The 19181-nt window shown below is 39.8% G+C and overlaps 1 protein-coding gene across 1 annotated transcript; it reads left to right on the forward strand.

Moving 5' to 3' along the window:
• The first annotated feature begins 85 nt into the window (after positions 1-85).
• On the forward strand, positions 86-18155 carry SUPV3L1 (Suv3 like RNA helicase). The gene is made up of 15 exons (XM_074154756.1): positions 86-368; positions 5527-5604; positions 5877-5984; positions 7558-7672; positions 8242-8410; positions 9898-10009; positions 10296-10373; positions 10759-10850; positions 11526-11706; positions 12098-12191; positions 12885-13104; positions 13479-13559; positions 15047-15223; positions 16801-16949; positions 17344-18155. Exons 1-15 carry the CDS (start codon positions 122-124, stop codon positions 17837-17839), a joined length of 2397 nt encoding a protein of 798 aa, XP_074010857.1. The 5' UTR covers positions 86-121; the 3' UTR covers positions 17840-18155.
• Positions 18156-19181: the final 1026 nt, after the last annotated feature.

Raw genomic sequence — 19181 nt, forward strand, 5'->3', positions numbered from 1 at the left:
CGGAGGGGCCCGGCGCGGGCGGTGCTGCGCATGCGCGGCGGGGGCCGGACGGCCGCTGCCTCCGTCGCGGGTGGATGACGCGCCAGGCCCGCGCCGCCGCCGCCGCTGCCCTTCGCTGCCGATGAGGCGGTGCGCGTGGCCGCTGCTGCGGCTCCCGGCGCGCGCGGGGCTCGTCCCCCGCCATGGCCGGGCCGCCGCCGCCCGCCTGCGCCCCGCAGCCTCTGCTGCCGCCGCCTCCTCCTCAGCCGGCGGGGACGGCAGCTCCCGGGCCCCCGACACCTCTCTCTTCGTGCCCGTGCCGCTGAAGCCCGTCGGCGACGCGGCCGAGGAAGATGTGGGGGCCGAGCTCACGCGGCCCCTCGATAAGGGTGAGTGTGGGCCGCCCTGAGGCGGCGGGAAGGAACCGTGAGGCGGCGGCGGGCAGGGTCGGCGCAGGCCTTGCCCGGCCTCTTCCCGCCAGGACCGGAGGCGTGCTGCCCCGCTGCCACCCCCCGTCTCCTGGTGAGGGCGGGGAGGAACCGGCCGGCTCCGTTCTGGTTGTTTCCCGGGGTTTTCTCGGGGGGGGGGGGGGGGGGGGAGATGGCCTGGCCTGACCAGTGACCGCGATGGTGAGAGTGGGATAAAAGCTTTCAGGTGAGGTCATAGGGCCAGTAGTGAGTTTTTTTTATACCAAGAGGGAAAATCTGTTGGCCCAGTTCCTCCAATCCCTGTTTCTGCGCAGCCAGGGTAAAGGTGCTTGGCGTGGGGACAGGTCCCAGGCTAAACTCAAATCCTGTGGCGTTCCGAAACCATAACTCTCTCTGAACTCAGAAATCGTAGTTTTCTCTATATAATAATATAATATTATCTCTATATAATAATATATAATAATTGGTATTACAGACAGAAGAGCATCGTCTGTATGTGAAAGTGCCTAAATCAAAATTGGGCAAAGCATTTGGTATTTCTAGTTCTTGGCCATCAGTGTTAGAAATTTAACTTTCAGTTAGAACAGTACAGGTCTGTTTGCGTATTCTTGGGTTTGCACATCTTAAAGTATGAGCAAGTAAATGTTAAGTGTAGGTTTCTGTGTATCGACTGGGAAAGTTGTGTTGAACTGCTTCAGTGCCCTCTGTTAGGAGAGCTGCTGAGTATGTCAGAAGCAGAAGAGAGTGTTTGAACTTCAGTCTTGAGGTAAAATAACATCTTTCTCAATGTTTTATGTTCTCTTTTGTCTGTCTACTAGGTATATGTCCTGTCATTTTACCTGACGTACTAATTTTTTGACATTTAAGTAGAAACAGAGAAGAAATTCTATTGTTGACCTTTAGATGCTCTATATTTCTGTTCTTTGATGTCTTATATGTACTTATATCTCAAGAACCATTGAGTGAGTTGTAACTGCTTTTTCAGTGGTTTTTTTTTTTTTCAATTATAAACCATACATCCTGTTTGTTCTTCATCTGTGTTCAGTCTTCTGCTCAGGAAAGGTCTTCTTTTATTTGTCTGTGCCAGAACACTATCTTTAAAAACTCGGTAAATAAGAACCAAGTTCTTGCTCCTTTTGTTGCTTGGTGATCCCAAAGCACTGAGGGTGTGAATAGAATCTTTTCTTCTTCTTCATACGTTCTCCTAATTAAGTGTTCTGATGGCATATTATTTGTGTTAACTCCAGGTATGGGAGGCATGGGAAAATGATCTTAGTTTGTTCAGAGCCCTTAAGAAAAGAGTACCTGGCCCTGACAGCTAAAAAACCTAGCTAGGAGGGAAATCCTGAACAGCTGTAATGCAAAAAAAAAAAGTGTCATTTTCAGACTTGTCTTTCGAGTGTCAGCTTAATTAGTAGTGCATTCCTCAGATGCCAATAAACATTAACGGTGGCATCTTACTTATTTATTACATAAGTGGTTATGTTCGATTTCTTCAAAGTTGCAACTAAGATGCTCTGGGAAAATAAATATAGTTTCTGTTTGGCCTCTGCTGAGTTGTTGGGAGAGAACAGATTGGCTAAAATTATTTATGTTCCCACAGGTGAAAATTCATTGCTTCGAACAGCCTGGGAGGCTTGCAAGGGATACCAGCCAAGTGACCACTATGCTGCTCATCTGGCTGCTTGGCCTGTAGCGCTGTCAGTAATTTTGTTTTTTGAAACCCATCAATAATGTTGAAGAGGAAAGAGACCTTCCTTAGCAAATATCATCTGTTATTTTTCATGAAATAAAGTCTTCCTCTACTTCCCTGCCTCAGATTCTGACCACACACGGGATCACGCACCTGTGTTTTTTTTAATAATTTCAATGGAGATACTCTGTCAGATTCTACTGTCAAATGCTGAACTAGCTTTGTTAAAGAAAATTTTGTATTGACAGGCTTTCTGACTACAGCTTGTGAAGCAACTTTGTTACTTACAGTGCGCATAATTCCAGCGTGATTCACCTTGTTAGCTTGTTACTTGCTGAAGGGAGACAGCGCTTCTAGTTTTCACACTAGTCAAGCACTGTCAGTGTAACAGAAGCTTTTTAGAAACTTGCTTTTGCAAAATCTTTCTAACAAACCTGCCACTTAATGGCGTGTAGTGGCATTCATTCACAGCTGCATCTGTTTTCTGTGACTTCGTAGGAAGTAGATCCTTGTGAGTGGTGGTGTGTGCGTTCAATTTTTGTGCAGCAGGTGGGTTGCAGTTAGAAGGAGCTTTGTGGTTGAGCTTTTCTTACAGACATGATGGCAGGATAGGTCTTTCTGTAGCCTTTCATTGCTTTTACATTAGTAATGTTTCTGATATATTTGTATGATGATGATGCCCTCGAGAAAAGCCCAAATGCACAGTGTTATGGTTAACAATAGAAGTTACTGTATGATGGAATGATTTATGATCTAAGTAGCTGTTTGCTAAACCCCTTGTATGATTGCCTCATCAAGCAAGCTAATTGTTGAGTGAGTAGGTAACACTTGAACACGTTATAGTGAAATATCTAAGGAGCAGTTATGTAAAAAGAAAAAAGAAACCGTGTTGTTAAAATGAGGTAGGAGGGTGAAAGGGACAAGAGGTCTGCTCATGCATGTAGTATCAAAAAAGGAGCGCAAAGAGCAATGAGAGAAGATGTCACAAGGGTAAGTGATGTCCAGTCAGTACCCAGGTTGAAAGATTGGTACCTGGCTTCGTGATCTTCAGTACTAGACCTGAATTGCCAAGTCAGTGGGCAGCACAAATTAGGTTTGGTTTAAATGTGGCCCTCCTGGTATGGAGATGATCCATTAACGATTTTTAAATAAATGTAAACAGAAAAATCTACTGTATGACCGATCAGCACTCTTCATGGGCATCACAGGATCCTTGATATGGTCGTTGATTTGGAGCCCTAATGCTCAGTTGTCACATGGAATGTCAATTCTGCGACTTCAGTTGTAGGACCACGGGGCTGTGCTTACTGGTGACAAATGTAAGCTAGAAAAGAAGAGGTATTGTCAGCGACTCATGCATCAGAAACAAGAGGCACCAGAACAACTGGATCAGTCAGATGCACAAGATCACTTGGACTGGACAATAGAAGACAAATAGTTCTGCAGCTGCAATAAAGCAGCTCAACTGCCCTAGTGGTAGCATGCAGGTGTTCTGAAAGGGGCTGTTGTCTCAGATGCAGGATAATGACTGAAAAGTCTTCCTGCAAATAGGGCTGAAACATCTGAATGAACCTGATGCTGCAGAGTCAGGCCATGTTTTTACACAGAACCTTAAAAAGGTGCTGCTGAGAAGTCAAAGTAATTGAGGACTAAGAGCTAAAATACTGTTCCAGAATGGGGAAATGGTAAAGAAAGGGAAATCTTAAAACAGGAGTGAATGGTAAAAAGGGTAATAGTAGAGCCAGGACAGATCTGAGTAGGTGATTGCTAGCTGTTGCTGTAGAAATATTTAATACTACATGCAGTTGGACTAAACTGTGGGCATGTCGAGTTAGACTGCAATGCCAGCTTTGTTTTGTTTTGATATACCTTATTGTTAAGACGAGTATTTGTGCTTAGGAAGGATCATGACCTTGGATGTTGAGGGCTGCGATGGTCCCGGTGTCATGTTGCCTTGGATAGTAACATGTTCTGGCATTGACCTTTTCATCTGGTAAGGCCAGTAGGTTGTGAATTTATCTACATGGCTGAGGATGTGTTAACTGTCATAAATTCTATGGGAGCTCTGAAGAGAATTTAGCCCCGTGCTTTCTTCTAGTGCAGTGTTTTCCCAGCTGTCTTTGCTTTCCAGGCCCTTAAACATTTTCTGATGAGAGTATGGATGCCTGTGTAGTAAATGTAAGCCTGCTGAGAGTCTCGCTTAGTTACCTTTGTGAACATTTCAGACTGTAAGTTAATCTGTCAATAGACTACTGTAACCATGCACGGGGTATGGGATAGAGCCACTGAGTCTCTTGTGCTTCTGGCTTTGCCTGCAGTTGAGTTTTGCCATATTCTTGTCACCTGACGGTTTTCATTCTGCTAAGTGGGTTATCTCTGTTGTAGAGTATAGTTTTTTAGAAAGAGAGGTAAGGTTGATCTCATGGGAAGCTGTCCATGTTGTGGCAGAGACTTCAAAGAGTTATGGAGTTAATTGCAGAGAGTAGAGCTTGGCAGTGCTGTTTTCAGTCACTTGTGCTGGCAGTTCAGTGGTGTGCTGCCTTATGTGTGAGTCCTAGCGTTTTATTATATAGAGTTTGGAGACTTGAATTTTGACAATAACGTAAGTTTATGGATAGGTGCTCATGACGTTTGCTAGGTTGGTGTGAATTTCTGATGTCACAGATACGTGATGCTATAGATGGGGAGGGGACACAATTTTGTCATTGTGATTAACATTTAATAAACTAAATTCAGAGCATACATTAGTAAATACAGTTCTTTTGCAACTCTGACTTTGCATTTCAGGGGAGGGAATGCATTTATTAATAACTCTATAATAAGAGATTTTATATGAACAAATCTGAGTGATTTGTGATATATATGAAGAAAGTCTGTTAAGTTTTTTTCTCTACTCCTTTATTTGGCCTGACAAATGGGATGAATACTGCATCTGGTTTGCCTGATCTTTCTGGAGAGTGTCTTGGAAGCAGCGTGGAGGGAGGTTCTCTCAGGATGTTTGGTAAAAGCTGTCACCGAGTGGTTTAAGCAGATTCACTTTTCACGTTAAAACCTGCTGTTTCCTGATAGGTGCTGATAAAAAGCAAACAAAAAACACTCCCAAACCTTAATTGGTTTGTTCCATAACATGTTGGCTGCAGGTTCCCACCTTTATGTTTTTCTATCAAGTACCAGAAAGAGTGTCTCTCAAATACTGACCTTATCTTCAGGGCAGTTCTTACTCTGCTGCAGTTGAAGATTGTCCTTGTCCACAATAGGCTCAATCATTAATTGTATTTAATTTAGGGAGAAATCATTTGAGTCTGTTCAGCATGGCAAAGACTCCCTCTCTCCAAAGTAATGGGACTATGAGCCGTGACCTTCAGGTAAGCAGAATTGATTTATTTTTGAGCAAGCTAAAAAAAAAATGTTACTTTCTTTCTGCAGGTGAAGTCCTAAAAAACTTAAATAAGTTCTACAAAAGAAAAGAAATCCAAAGACTAGGAGCGGAAAATGGATTAGATGGTAAGAAAATATTCTAAGTTTTTTTTAAAATGTGAAATCTGTTTTTATTTGGATATAGTATTAGGTAGATCTGACTTTTATGGGTCTCACAGCACTGCTTGTTTGGGTTGTCTCGGCTACTCGTTTCAAATAACCTTTGTATTTACTTGTAATATCTCATGTTAAGGTGTGGGTTTTTAATGGGCTACTTCAGTGTTTTGTTGGGTGTTTACAAATATAGCTTTGTGATCCCAGTCACATTTGCTTTGTTTCTTTTTTTTTTTTTTTTGCAGCTCGCCTGTTTCACCAAGCGTTTATAAGCTTTAGGAAGTATATCATGGAATCCAGTTCTGTGAGTGCTGATTTGCATATTATTCTCAATGATATATGCTGTGGTGCAGGCAAGTATCTGGAGTGCTTGTAAAGTAAAATGTGCATTTCTTTTCTTGTCTTTGACCTGTATGCTTACCTGTGTACCTGAGGAGCTCCCTACTGTTCTGTAAAAGAGGTTAAAAATCACTGCTTCCCCTTCTGAAACATTTATGCCCATCCTATGGAGTGTTCTGTCCTTTAGTTTTCTGAAGTGGAAACAAAAGAGGTGGAGGTCTTAGAAAGAAGCAGCCTGTCGTTTTATAGCATCTGTTCATTACTGAAATGATAATAGTGCTGTTCAGTTTATTCCTCTCTTAAAAATTCAGTAGTCACTAGGGGGCACTTTGAGAGCTTTTTCCTGGCCAGGTGACTTTAAGTACTTGGGAATACAGCTCCACGACTGTGCTCTGTTTCTGTGTGGCACTAACAGAAATGAGTGTTGTTTGCTTGCTTACTGCATTATGTGTTGTAATTAACAGCATTTAACCAAGAGGTGATGCTAGCTGGTAACAGGAGAAACAGCCTTCTCCAGGCTGAGCTTCAGAACTTTGGCAAAGTTATGCATGTTTTTAATGACAGTAATTTAATGGTTACAGTGGCCACTAGTTTTGTCTTAAAATGTAAATGTGTAGATTTTAAATGTTCACCTTCTTAGGAAATTTAAAGTGTCTTTTTATATTAGTTGTGCATAAAATCTTCCACATGATTTCCTCACTTCCATTCCTTATTTACTTATATATGAGCATTGTTTATGTGTGCCTCAAAACTCACGTACACAGGAGTGTAAAGGGTTGTTATTGTGGCAGTTTTGAAGTATTTTAGTTGAGTTTTGCTTGTCCAGGGATAATAATTGAAAATACTACAGTTTTTAAGTTCTTTAAATTCTTCACAATAATTTTGATTCATTGATTACTAATTCTCAATTTTAAGTAAAAAACCCCAAATACTGCTTCCCCCCCCGCCCCGTGTGTATGTATTTGATTATAAGTTTTTTAGACCCAGAGAGCTATTTGAAATTCTCTGAGAGTTGGACAATTGCGAGTGTGACCTGAAATGAGACTTTTAAGGCCACATGTCTACTCTGCAAACATTCAGAAGATTAAACCCGTGTGTCTCTTCTGAGTTGATTTTTCTATTTTTGTTTTCTCACCTAGGGATTGTAGATTCACAATTTTGAACCAGCAACCCAAGTCTTAATAGCTTAGGGAAGCTACAAACTATTCTCTTTTTCTCTGTTTATTCATAAAAGCATTTTGGAAGCTTTTATTTTATTCTAAGGCAGCATATGAATTTAAGAAGAAAAGGCTAAAGTCTTCTTTAGGACAGAAAAGCTATTTCTCATCTAGCTTTTCCATAGCTTCTCATTTTGTTTAGAAGTTCTTAGACATGTAGGCTAGCCAGAGTGAATATACTGAAATTAGATTTTTTTTTTTTCCCCATGCTATTTGATATGCTTAATGAGTCCATGTACTCATTTTAGTTTGTCTTTCTGCCATTGAGGTAGTTATTGAACTTTGCAGAGAGCCAGAAGCTGAGTGAATTATGTAGGATACACACCTTCAGACAAGCTAGCAAACTTTCTTAAAAGGGTTTGTCTTCTAGGTCACGTGGATGATCTCTTCCCATTTTTCTTGAGGCATGCAAAGCAGATCTTTCCGATGCTGGACTGTATGGATGATCTGCGCAAGATCAGTGATTTAAGATTGCCGCCCAACTGGTCAGTGTGTTTAAGTGGTCGCAGTGTCTTCTTAGCATCATAGAATTTCATAGTCTCTGGACTTAAGCTTTATGATGTGTAATTGCACTATACTTTCAGTTCCATTTCTCTGTTTTTACAATATTTTATGTTGGGAATTCTTTTTGTTACAAGATGTATTGCAATCATTTAAAAGGAAAATAAGATTATATCAGCTATGAAAGTTGCTGAGTAGGTATTGCCTTTCCAGAAAGCTGTCTTCCCTCTGTCTCTGGGAGGTAGTGCAGGAGAACATTAAACTGTTAATATTCTCAAGAAGAGAGACCACAATAACGAGGATTATTTTGAACACAATGTGTGAATTCCACTCTAAATCTTTGAAAGCATTGTATGATTTAGAAGACGAATGTATAAGACATAGTACCTTCTTTATATTGTCTCTGTTTAAGAACTTGATCTTTTTGCTTTCAACACACATTAAAAAGTCTATTAGTAAGTAAATGTTTAAGCTAATTTGCAGTTTCCCCTGAATCAGTATCCAGAACACCAGATAAATGTTCAACAGGTCTGCTTTTATATGTATGTTTTAGGTATCCAGATGCCAGAGCTATTCAGAGAAAGATAATATTCCATGCTGGTCCTACAAACAGTGGAAAAACTTACCATGCTATCCAGAGATTTTTGTCAGCAAAATCTGGAATATACTGCGGTCCGCTAAAACTTCTGGCTCATGAGATCTTCCAAAAGAGTAATGATGCTGTCAGTATGTTATATTACTTATCTACATCCTTTGCACAGGAAAAATCTTATGAATGCATGTTTGTAAAGTACTGTAGTTGCTTAAGGTAGTCTATGAAGCAGTTGTGCCTTTGCTTTGCAGTACTGTCAGCTCCTGTGACTACCAGTTGTGCATTTCTGCTTTAGGCAAACAGAATGGAACATCATTTCCCCAAATGGAACATCACTTTTGCCAAAGCACATGCCATGCAATCATCCCTGTAGCCTGCCTTTATTTCCCTGTAATTTTTTCCTCCCTGGGTTTAGCTAGGTTCTACTGTTAGCATTTTCAGCATGGAAACTGTGGCTTCTTTTGCCCATGACCTTTATTTTAGCTTGTACACAAGAAATTACCCATGCTTAACTCACCCCAACTTTATGCTTCAATGTTTAAATATATTTCATTCAACCATCTAAGCAAAAGTTCTGCAGCTTCGGATGTCTTGAGTTGCAGAAAAGTGCCCTATATCAGGTCCCTAGAGGAAGCTTTCATTAGTACTTTTTTTATTGCTTCCAGCATCTTTTTGAAGGCTCCTCACCAGTTGTGTTTCCAGCTGCACAGAACCACACCAGTTCTGAAGCATTACAATAACACATCACATGTTAATGCAGCATAGTGTGTATGTACAGTAGTGTTTACCAAATGATCTTGTCATTTCTCCCTTTTTGATAAGTCTATATTTAGAATTTGTAATTCCTATTAGTGGTTTATCAAAGCAACACATAAGAAAGATCAGCTTGTCCTAGGAGATATCTGTAACGTGTACTGCGTAGTGATTGCGGATACCAAGTAGTGATGTTCCCTGTTAGTAATTACTGTGCTCTTTTCCCATGTGTTTAGTGTGTGTGAGGATTTTTCACTTGGCAGCGCATGGATCATATATAGCCCTTGAGGCTTGAATAGGGCTTCCTGTGTGGGTCTACAGGTGGCTGTAGGTATGGAAGGAGCAGCCATCTGCCTGAGATTGAGCGAGTGTAGAGCTGACAGAGGGTGGTGGCCCCTGCTGTCTCTCACAGCTAGTCCTCATGAACTCTTGCTGTGTGAGTATAAGGCAGCAGGTGAGACACCCAACAGGGCAATCACCAAACGAACTGGAGGAGGCTGGTGCTCACAAGGCTCCTTCACTGCTGGGCCTTGCTTTATTAGCCCCTTGTGCTACAGCTGTTCTGACAGTTCTTTTGTTTCAGATGCGACAGCTCTGAAATGCTTGGAGGAAGATGTAATCTCCTGCAGGAGTAGGGAAGGGCATTTAATTACAGATACTACCTCTTCATTATACCCTTCAGTCTGATAGTACTTAAATACAGGGCACAAGTCTCAAAGGCAGAGTAGTTATTTCCTGGATAGCTTCCGTTATATTGTCTTAGAAACTATTTTAATAAACTGATTTGCCCTCCCTCCCACAGCTTTGGAAAGGGGATTCTGTTATATTAAAGAAACTTAACATGAGTTTTCTGAATTCCTTTAGAATGTGCCATGTGACTTGGTGACAGGAGAAGAGCGTGTGTATGCCAATGAAGATGCCAGACAAGCTCCTCATATTGCTTGTACCATTGAAATGTGCAGCACTAATACGCCTTGTATGTACACATAATTGTTTCAGTCATATCTGTGGTATCTTTATGTGTATTATTGCTTGGACTCTGAAGTAGCCGAGCTATTCCTTTTCACTCCTATTTGAACAATTTCTGAACTATGTTAAAGCATTTAATAAAACCTGGATCATCTCAGAATAGCTTTTCGGTGGTAAAGGATTAACTTCCTTTGAGCAACCTTTTTTAGAAAGCCTTTGAGTTCCTTCCTGTATTGTATTGCTCTTCTGGATCCTGTTCCTTGGCGCATCATATTTTTCTTTTTTGTTTTAAGATGAAGTTGCTGTGATTGATGAAATTCAGATGATCAGAGATCCTGCCAGAGGATGGGCTTGGACAAGAGCCCTTCTAGGTAAGCTTGTTTGTGTTAGTTTAATGTGACTATAAATGGCACATTAAATTCAAGCTTAGCAGTCAGTTTATTCATAAGTGGTTACAATACGTGATGCAAAAGAAAAGTGAGTATTGTTTCTTCATATGATCTTAATTGCTCTGATTGTTATACTTGTGGATTTCCAGGCATCACTTGCTGATATGAGATCAGGAGCAGCACTAAGGAAGTAGTGTATTATGGGAGAGGATTTAGGTGCTGATTTGGGATGTTGAAGGAGGTGAAATACAGTCCTCATTGATGAGTCTAGCAAGCAAAATGTAATTTTTGGGTAACTTAAAAGTCAGCTAAAGCTACTGTTGTCTATAAATATGTAACATATTGCATTTTATTGGATCTTGTTCAGGACTCTGTGCGGAAGAAATCCACGTTTGTGGAGAACCTGCTGCTATTGACTTGGTGACAGAGCTCATGTACACCACAGGGGAGGAAGTTGAAGTAAGCTTTTTATTTCTGTAAAGTTACAGGCAGAACATCAGGTTCTTGCTGGAAAAAAAGCTAAAATTTAGGTTCTTTTGAGGGTATCACTGAGGAGGAGGGAGGAAGGGAGTTAAAAGAGCTAAGATCTTCAGAAGAAAGTGATTGAAAGATCTCTGAAAACCAACTTTACTGTCATAAATTCTTTTTTTTTTTTTTTCCTTGGGAAGATTTCTTTGTGAGAGGTATTTAAAAACATAAAATTTGGGCCTAAGAAAGTCCAGCCTGCATGATTTCCTGGTGAATTAGCTGTAGTTTTAAATATCTGTGTGTGGTAGGGCGTGTAATTCTGAAAGGGGTCCAGTTACAGCATTCATATGACAGTGAAAACAGACTCTCATTTCTTGATAGAGTTGCTGCATAGTCTGTATGCTTCTTTTCTTGAATCTAGTTTATCTGTAAAAATACGTAGTTCTTCTGTTTCTTGGAAAGGCCGTATAGTTCTCAGCTTGGGAAGTGCTGCAAGTATGCAAATACATAAGGTGTACGTCACCTTCTCCCCAGTAGTTATTCCCTCAGGACTCTGAGAGGTCCCTCAGCATTACAATCCGTTGTGATAATAACCATGCTGGCCAATATTCCACAGGAATTTTTCATTTAAAAACATTTTTTTTTTGACATCTCCTTTGATTCTAGGTCCGAAACTACAAGAGACTCACTCCTCTTACTGTGCTGGATTATGCCTTAGAATCTTTAGATAACCTCCAGCCGGGGGACTGCATTGTCTGTTTCAGTAAGAATGACATTTATTCGGTCAGTCGACAGGTTGAAGCCAGAGGATTAGAATGTGCTGTCATATATGGCAGTCTGCCGCCAGGTAAAGCACTCTTCCTTTTATTTTTAAGAGGACATTTTTCTTCTTGCTGCTTTTTTGGAAAAAGCTTTATAAAATTAAGCAGTACAAGTTTTCCTAGTTTTGCATCTCTATGGTTAGAGAAAGTAATCAACTTTCACTGACTGGTGTTTTAATCTTGGGATTAGACCTTTATTATGTACTTAATATTGATCTTTGGATAGATGTAATTAGGTGAGGTCTATCCACAGCTTTGGGAATGATTTAAGTCCTTCCTGACCCCTTCACCCAACAACAGCCAAATATCTTTTTTTTTTTTTGTCAGCCTATTATAGGGCAATTTGGCTTAGTGATATGTTGTCTTTGTTTTGTAAGTAGAGTTTGCTATGGGAAGTGTTTTGTCATTCTGTTTTAGGAACGAAGCTTGAACAGGCGAAGAAGTTCAATGATCCTGATGATCCCTGCAAAATTTTAGTTGCTACAGATGCAATTGGAATGGGACTCAATTTGTAAGTACTTGGAGCAAGTTATGGTATGCTGTGTGGATTTTTGTTGTTGGGTTGTTTTTTTTTTCCCCTAGGTGTGATGCCTGCATTAATTTCCTCACTTGTTTCTTCCCAGTTTGACTAATTTGGCTAGATGTCTGCTATATCTAGATAACACAGTACATATGTTTTAATTCTAAATTAATGATCGATTTGATGGAGTAGAACTAAGGTTTAATTTTAAAACTGATTCTAAGAGTTGAATAGCTCACTTGGCCTAATCCTGTGTGGTAGTAGGCACTGCTAAGATCCTTTTGATTCACTGGAGTTGGATGTGGTAGGTTGTCAGAGCATCAGTCTCTTGCATTTCTGAAATGCAGAGCAAGTTCAGTCGAGTTTCAGATGTATTTTGTTGTTGAAGGCAATGCAGTCACATTGCGATAAACTACTGAGGCAGGTGATGATGATGGATGGATTGTGACCTTATTAAATATGATTGATATGTGTAGGGATGATGATTCTCCTGCAACTAAGCAGCAGTCTTATGCCGCCCTTTTGAATATACTGTGTCCATAAGTAGTATCTGTGTTCCCTTAATTTATGAAGGGAAAAAAGCTCACAAAAAAAAAAAAAGGCTTTCATTTTTCTGTACTAGGTTGTATAATGGAAATAATTTACAAAAAAGGATTCCTCTTTGTTTTTGTTCAAATGTTTCAGGTGTATAAAAAGAATAATTTTTAACTCTATAGTAAAGCCAACTATCAATGAGAAGGGAGAAAAGGAAATAGACTCCATCACAACCTCTCAGGCTCTACAAATCGCAGGCAGAGCTGGGCGTTACGGCTCATCCTTCAAACAAGGCGAAGTCACTACAATGCATCGTGATGACCTCGTGCAGCTGAAGGAAATTTTGAGTGAGCCTGTGCGCCCTGTGAAGGTAAGAAGAGGCTCAGTACTCAGTTTGTACAGATGTGCTCTGGAGCTGTTTTGCCGTGTTCTGATCCCAAATTATTTTGCCTTGTGTCTGTTTACAAGTAGTAATAAAAATGGATTGTGTCGTGCTGGAGTGACTTTGAATGTATGTCCCATTTGGAGGCTTGCAATATTTCATTTATATTGAAGCTGCTGTTTTAAGAATAAAAAGCTCAGGTACAAAAGTTCTTAAGTTCCAGAAAAATGTGCTAAATAAATTGGACTCTGTAGGGTGCTTTGGTTTCTTGCATTTTGTCTTTCTAGATTTTGTTTCTGATGCACTAACTGAAGAATGATATTGAGAATTAATGGAATTTTTTGTCTTTGTTTTCCCTTTAGGCAGCTGGCCTACATCCTACTCCTGAGCAGATAGAAATGTTTGCTTATCATCTTCCTGATGCCACTCTATCCAATCTAATTGTAAGAATGATCACAATATTAGCTTCTGCTTTGAAAATTGGGCATTGCTTATAGTAACTGCTTTTGTATGAACATGCACTTTGGGAATCTAACAGACAGCTTTGTATCTTTTATCAGTTGGCTTTTTCTCTCAACCACAGCAGTGACTGCAAATACATTTAGAATGCTTAACTTTTCTTTGTTATAACAAACTTGAAGGCTGTTGAAGCAGGTAAATATGTTTACATGTGTTTGGAGAGTGTGCAGCAACCTTTTAATTTCATCTTTCCTGTATTTTAAATGTAGACTTTTTGGTCTGAAATTTTGATAAATTTATGTGAAAATTCCTAGGGAACTGGGCTGGTCCTGTCAGATTTCTGTACATCTGAGAGCTACCTGATTTTTTTTTCCTGGTTCTGTGGTCTTTATGGTAAAACAGTGTCTGCTTAACTTTGAGAAAACAGATTTTGTTGGATCTGCTAGATCTCATCATTAGCTGGATGGTGGAATTTTTGGAAGGGCCTAAACCTTTTAAAGTAGAAATCAAGCTTCCAATGTTACATTTAAAAAATAGTATCAGTTTTCAGTACACTGAGAAATTCGTGGCAACTTTCATGGATTTGAATGTGTATTATTGTTCTCTGCTGATGTGCTGTTATGTAGCAAAGTGTATGATTTCTAACCTCGAGGTAAAAGATTGTAGTTGGAGACCTCCTGGAAGACTTAGGTTTGTAGGTTAACGGCTCATCTTTAAAAATTTACTGTTGAGAATTTCTGGGCTAGGATAGAAGTATTAAAATAATAAAAAAAAAGTTATTATTTATTTCTTAAGTATTCAGTCACATATTTAATTAAGAAGGTCAGTGTTTTTTTAAAGATCTTCTAAAAAATCTGTGGAAGATTTACGCTAGAGAAATAATTTTGGGGGCCCATAAAAATTCCCCCTGCAATGTGCAGTGGCATCTCCTGCCTTGGACGCGTTTCAGGTATTCTTTGAACTCCTCTATTGCAATACTGTATTTATCTTGTGATTTCTTTCTTCCTAAAATAGATCCATTCCTGACATTGCGCTAAAAATACCTCAATTATTTAATTTTGTGCTGTAAAGTTAGTAGCTTTTTGGGTCATGCTAGGTGACAAACTTAGAACAAGTTCTAAACAGAGTAGTAACTGGTTCCTCTGATGGTGTTCTTTCTAACTAAAATGTACACTTCCAGAACACCGTATTTGTTACTTAGGAGACTAATTCAAAATTCTTAAATAAAAGCAGAGTCTGTTGTGTCTTCTCCTCTGATCCTCTGTTAAGAGAATTTAATGAAAATCCTGTTAAAAGTGTAGAGGGAACTCCCCTGCCCCCTTTTTTATTACTGCGGTCAAATTTGATATTTTTAACTGTTCTTTCAGTATAACTAGCCTTTGAAACACTAAATAATTTTTTGGTTTGGAATACAAAGTTTAACAGCCCTTTCCTGTAGTAACATCCTCTTCATTTGGTTATGTTTTCACAGGATATTTTTGTGAGTCTCTCACAAGTCGATGGGCTTTACTTTGTCTGCAATATCGACGACTTTAAATTTCTAGCAGATATGATTCAGCACATTCCACTAAATCTGCGATCACGATACGTCTTCTGCACTGCACCCTTGAACAGAAAAGAGCCTTTTGTGTGTACCACGTTGTTGAAGGTCAGTTATTTTTTTCCTCCAAAAAATGTGGTATTTATATTGGAGCAAGCAGGTCTCAGTGCATTGAGACTGTATCTAGCTGCTATATTTATTGTGGGTTTTGTCATCAGATCATTTGAGAGCATTCTTAAAGTGCTCACAGGCAGTAATATAAAATAGTTATATATATTTAAAATTGCATTCTTCACCGTTTTATTGGCCAAAGCTTTTAACTTCTGAGAATTGATTCGTATTTTGTGTGATGTAAATTAGAATTTGGATAGCTTTTCTGCTGTTTGCCTTGGAGAATCCTACTACTGCTTACCTTGCAGGTGATCTTTGAACTGGGAGAGGTCAGAATTGTGTTACGAAGACGCTTGTGCACTGTTAAGCTTTTGCACTACGGTGTGTCTAAAAGCAGTCCTCAGAAACCAAGATACCACTGATTCAAGGTGTTAGCTTGTCAACAAAAGAAAAGAATGTGGGATTAAGTGTGATTGGTGATGTTATAATACAGTTACGTAGAATTAAAACCCCAGAAAATACAGTGCTGTAGGTTGCTTTTATGTCATTTCACTTATGTCATTTCACATTCACCTGGATGAACTGTTTTCCACTGTGCCCCTGGAGTGATTATTTTGAGGAATTTGTAGTCATCTGATTCCAGTTTTTCAGGGTGAATAATTTTGTTTGGGACTGTTACTTTGTTAGACAGTATTGCTTTTGTCCCCTTTTAGAGACTGCATTAAAGATTTCATGAAATAGTGTAATAATGAAGCTGATGTGATGCCCTCATGTCACAGATGTTTGACTTGTGCTTTATAAAACCAGCTAATAATATTCTTTAAAAAATGACTGATTGATTTAAAGAGTTTAAAAAGAAAAAAGTGCTTCATTAAGAAAACACTGAGCATTCAGATCCCCCAAGTAATGAAGGTGCAGAAGGGCATAATGTGATGTTGGAGGGAGATAGGCTGTTGGGAATGCCTATGTGAATTTAAGCCCCAATCCTTGTCAAAAATACCTTCCTGGCACCAGCCAGTTAGGAAGCAGTTATTCCAAGTCATCAATGCTCCTGAAAATTTTAAATTTAAATCTTACTTGGCTGGTTTATCTATTAGTCAAAGAGCGGAGATGTCTGGGTCTCAGAAGGGCTGATTTCTAGTGCAGATTAATCTGTTTGGGTTATGAGTAGCGTGTTTCCTAAGTCAGGGAACACATTTAACATTTTCTCAACCCTGGAGATTCTGAAACAAGATAATTAACAGAATAGGAGCAGGAGAAGCAAAAAAGACAAAGTCCATCTGCTTTGCTAGATGAAATCATATACCTACAGTGTTACACTTTTCTGGATAGCTCTATACTTTTGTTGTGTAACGCTGCATGGCCTGTGGACAAATTGTGTTAATGAGGCCCTGGAAAGGAGAGGTGACTCCCGTGTTGAGTAATTAAGTAAAAGAATGTATGGCATTTGGGCTGTGTAAAACAAAGCAGGTATTTTCTGGAGTATTCTATGTATACAGACTCAAGGGAATTTAACTCATTTGGAATTTTCTCTTTCCTGACTGAGGACTTCAATGAATCTGCTTGTTTTTCAGTTTGCAAGACAGTTCAGTAGAAATGAGCCTCTGACGTTTGACTGGCTCTGTCGGCACACCAAATGGCCATTAGCTGCTCCAAAGAACATCAAGGAGCTTGTACACCTTGAAGCTGTTCATGATGTTTTTGATCTCTATCTGTGGTTAAGGTATTGTCTTTGTGCTTGAAAATCATTTTTATTTTTCTTTTTTCCTAATATTTATGGCTTACAGTCCTAGAAAAGCAGTGTCTTCAAGCCCGTGTGTATGTGGTTCACTATGGGCCCCTTCAGCCCTTTAGAGGATCTTGACAAGGGCAAATGTAGCTATGTTGTGGGAGCAAGTCATGGGTTCTGCAGAGAACAGTTTGTGACTGACAGAGAAAGTTAGAAACAAGGTGATCCTGGACTGGAGCAGCTGAAGTGCCACTTAAAATACAATGGCCTCCCCATACAACACGTAATAATTTTTCTTTTACTTTATGTAGTATGTATCTCAGTTTCGTCTCGGTCAGCAGGCCTTTAGTGAAAAGGCTTAATTGGGTGTTATTTTGCCTCTCTTCAGTTACCGCTTCATGGATATGTTCCCCGATGCAGTCCTCGTAAGGGATATTCAGAAAAAACTAGACGACATTATACAAGTCGGTGTCTGCAACATCACGAAGCTGATCCGAGCCTCGCAATCTGCAGCTGCCCCTGGCACAGCAGCAGTTATGTCAGAAGACTTTCCTCTTTCAAGGACTAAGAGGGATACCAGGGCGGTTTCAGACCGTCACGGTGCAAAATCCACAGGGGCACTCTCTATTGCAGCGGAGGTTCTGGGAGAAAGAAGAGGAAGGAACTTGAAAACCTATCGATCTGCTACAAGGCAGGAGGATCTGAAAAGCCATGGGCGTGGATCTCTTGCCAACAGATTGCTGCGTGAAGGACTTCTCACACAAGAAATGCTGAGACAGCTGGAGAGTGAGTGGCAGGATCAGCACAGGAATGGTAGATATGGCCTTGGTTCAAAAAGAGGTGATCAGAATAGTTCAAAGGAAATGGGGAAAAAGAAAAAATAGAACCATGTCCTAATTCTGTTTAGTTTTTATTCATAAAATAAAGTACTATTTTAATAACTTCTTTGGCATTTCATGTTTACACTGCTGCAGCTCCTTGATGTTTTCCTCCTTCTGTGGCCAGTTACGTGAAGCACTCAGAGAAATGGACTCTTAAAAGCTCAGAGGCTCTAAGTTTGCTTTTACCAGTCAGCTGTACACTTTTTAAATCATGGTGTTCAGCCTAAGTGTATGATCTACTGCTATGTGAAAGTTTGAACTTGATGTCTTCTTGCAAGATATCCTCACATCATTAATAAACATCAGATATTTCACTGGTAATGCATTAGCTACTCATTCCATCCCTTCCCAAAGGGCAGAGTTTACCAGATAACGAACAAGTAATGAACAACCTGGCGGAAGTTGGGTCAGAATGGTGATAGGAGTTGTGCACCTCTAACCTTTGTGTCCTGTGAGAATGTGGAAGGAGGCTAAAAGTATTTGTGTTAATGTGTTGGGGAATGATGAAATTCTGGCCACAAGAATTTTTGAGTAAATTCCAATTCTGTCACCTGAGGGGTAATTACTGAAACAAAGCAAAATCTGTCCTTGCTCTTTAAGTTGTATCCTTTCTCCTAGGAAAGCTCATCACACTGATTCAGGCAAAGATTGGGGGGAGGGAAAAAAAAAATAAATAATTGGATTGTCATTTTTGGGGGGAAAGAGCAGATGTTAGAGGCATAGATATAATTTATTTACTTTTGAGAAATTCACGTATCTGTTTCTCCTTGACTTTTAAAATTTGATTTCATACAAATTATCTTGTTCTGTTGCACTTCACGAATGTTTTTTTGCTTCGCATGCCAGTTTGTTTGTGCTGTTTGAATTTTGCGAGGAGACATAAAAAATTTTACTTAAGTTCTCATAACAGCTTATAGTGTAAGTAACAGCTTGTGGGTTGATATTTGTGCCAATAGTATTTCCACATCACCTCTTTTATTGTGGCTATCATAAACTGGAAAAGTTAGGTGCTTACCACTTGGAGGAAGGTTTATTTTGTTGGAACTAAGTTATTGGGAAAAGGACTTTTTTTTCCTGATGCAGCGTCACTGGATAATGTTTAAGGCAGTGCACCACCAGGCTATGCCTCTTTCATACGCATGAAGATGCTCTGTCATTTGGTTTTATTGTGAGCAGCTCTGAGGTATGCTTTTGAGCTCCCAGTAGGGATACTGGAGAGTGGAAAGAATCAGATGCTGAAACTCCTGTGTATTCACAGAAAGGGGTTTCAGCGCTAGGACATGTTGCTGGGGCTGTCTGAAGAGATTAGTGCTGCAGCAGTCATATTTCTGGGGCCGACTATAGA

This window comes from Numenius arquata, chromosome 10 (genome assembly GCF_964106895.1).
Source record: "Numenius arquata chromosome 10, bNumArq3.hap1.1, whole genome shotgun sequence".
Classification (NCBI taxonomy): domain Eukaryota; kingdom Metazoa; phylum Chordata; class Aves; order Charadriiformes; family Scolopacidae; genus Numenius; species Numenius arquata.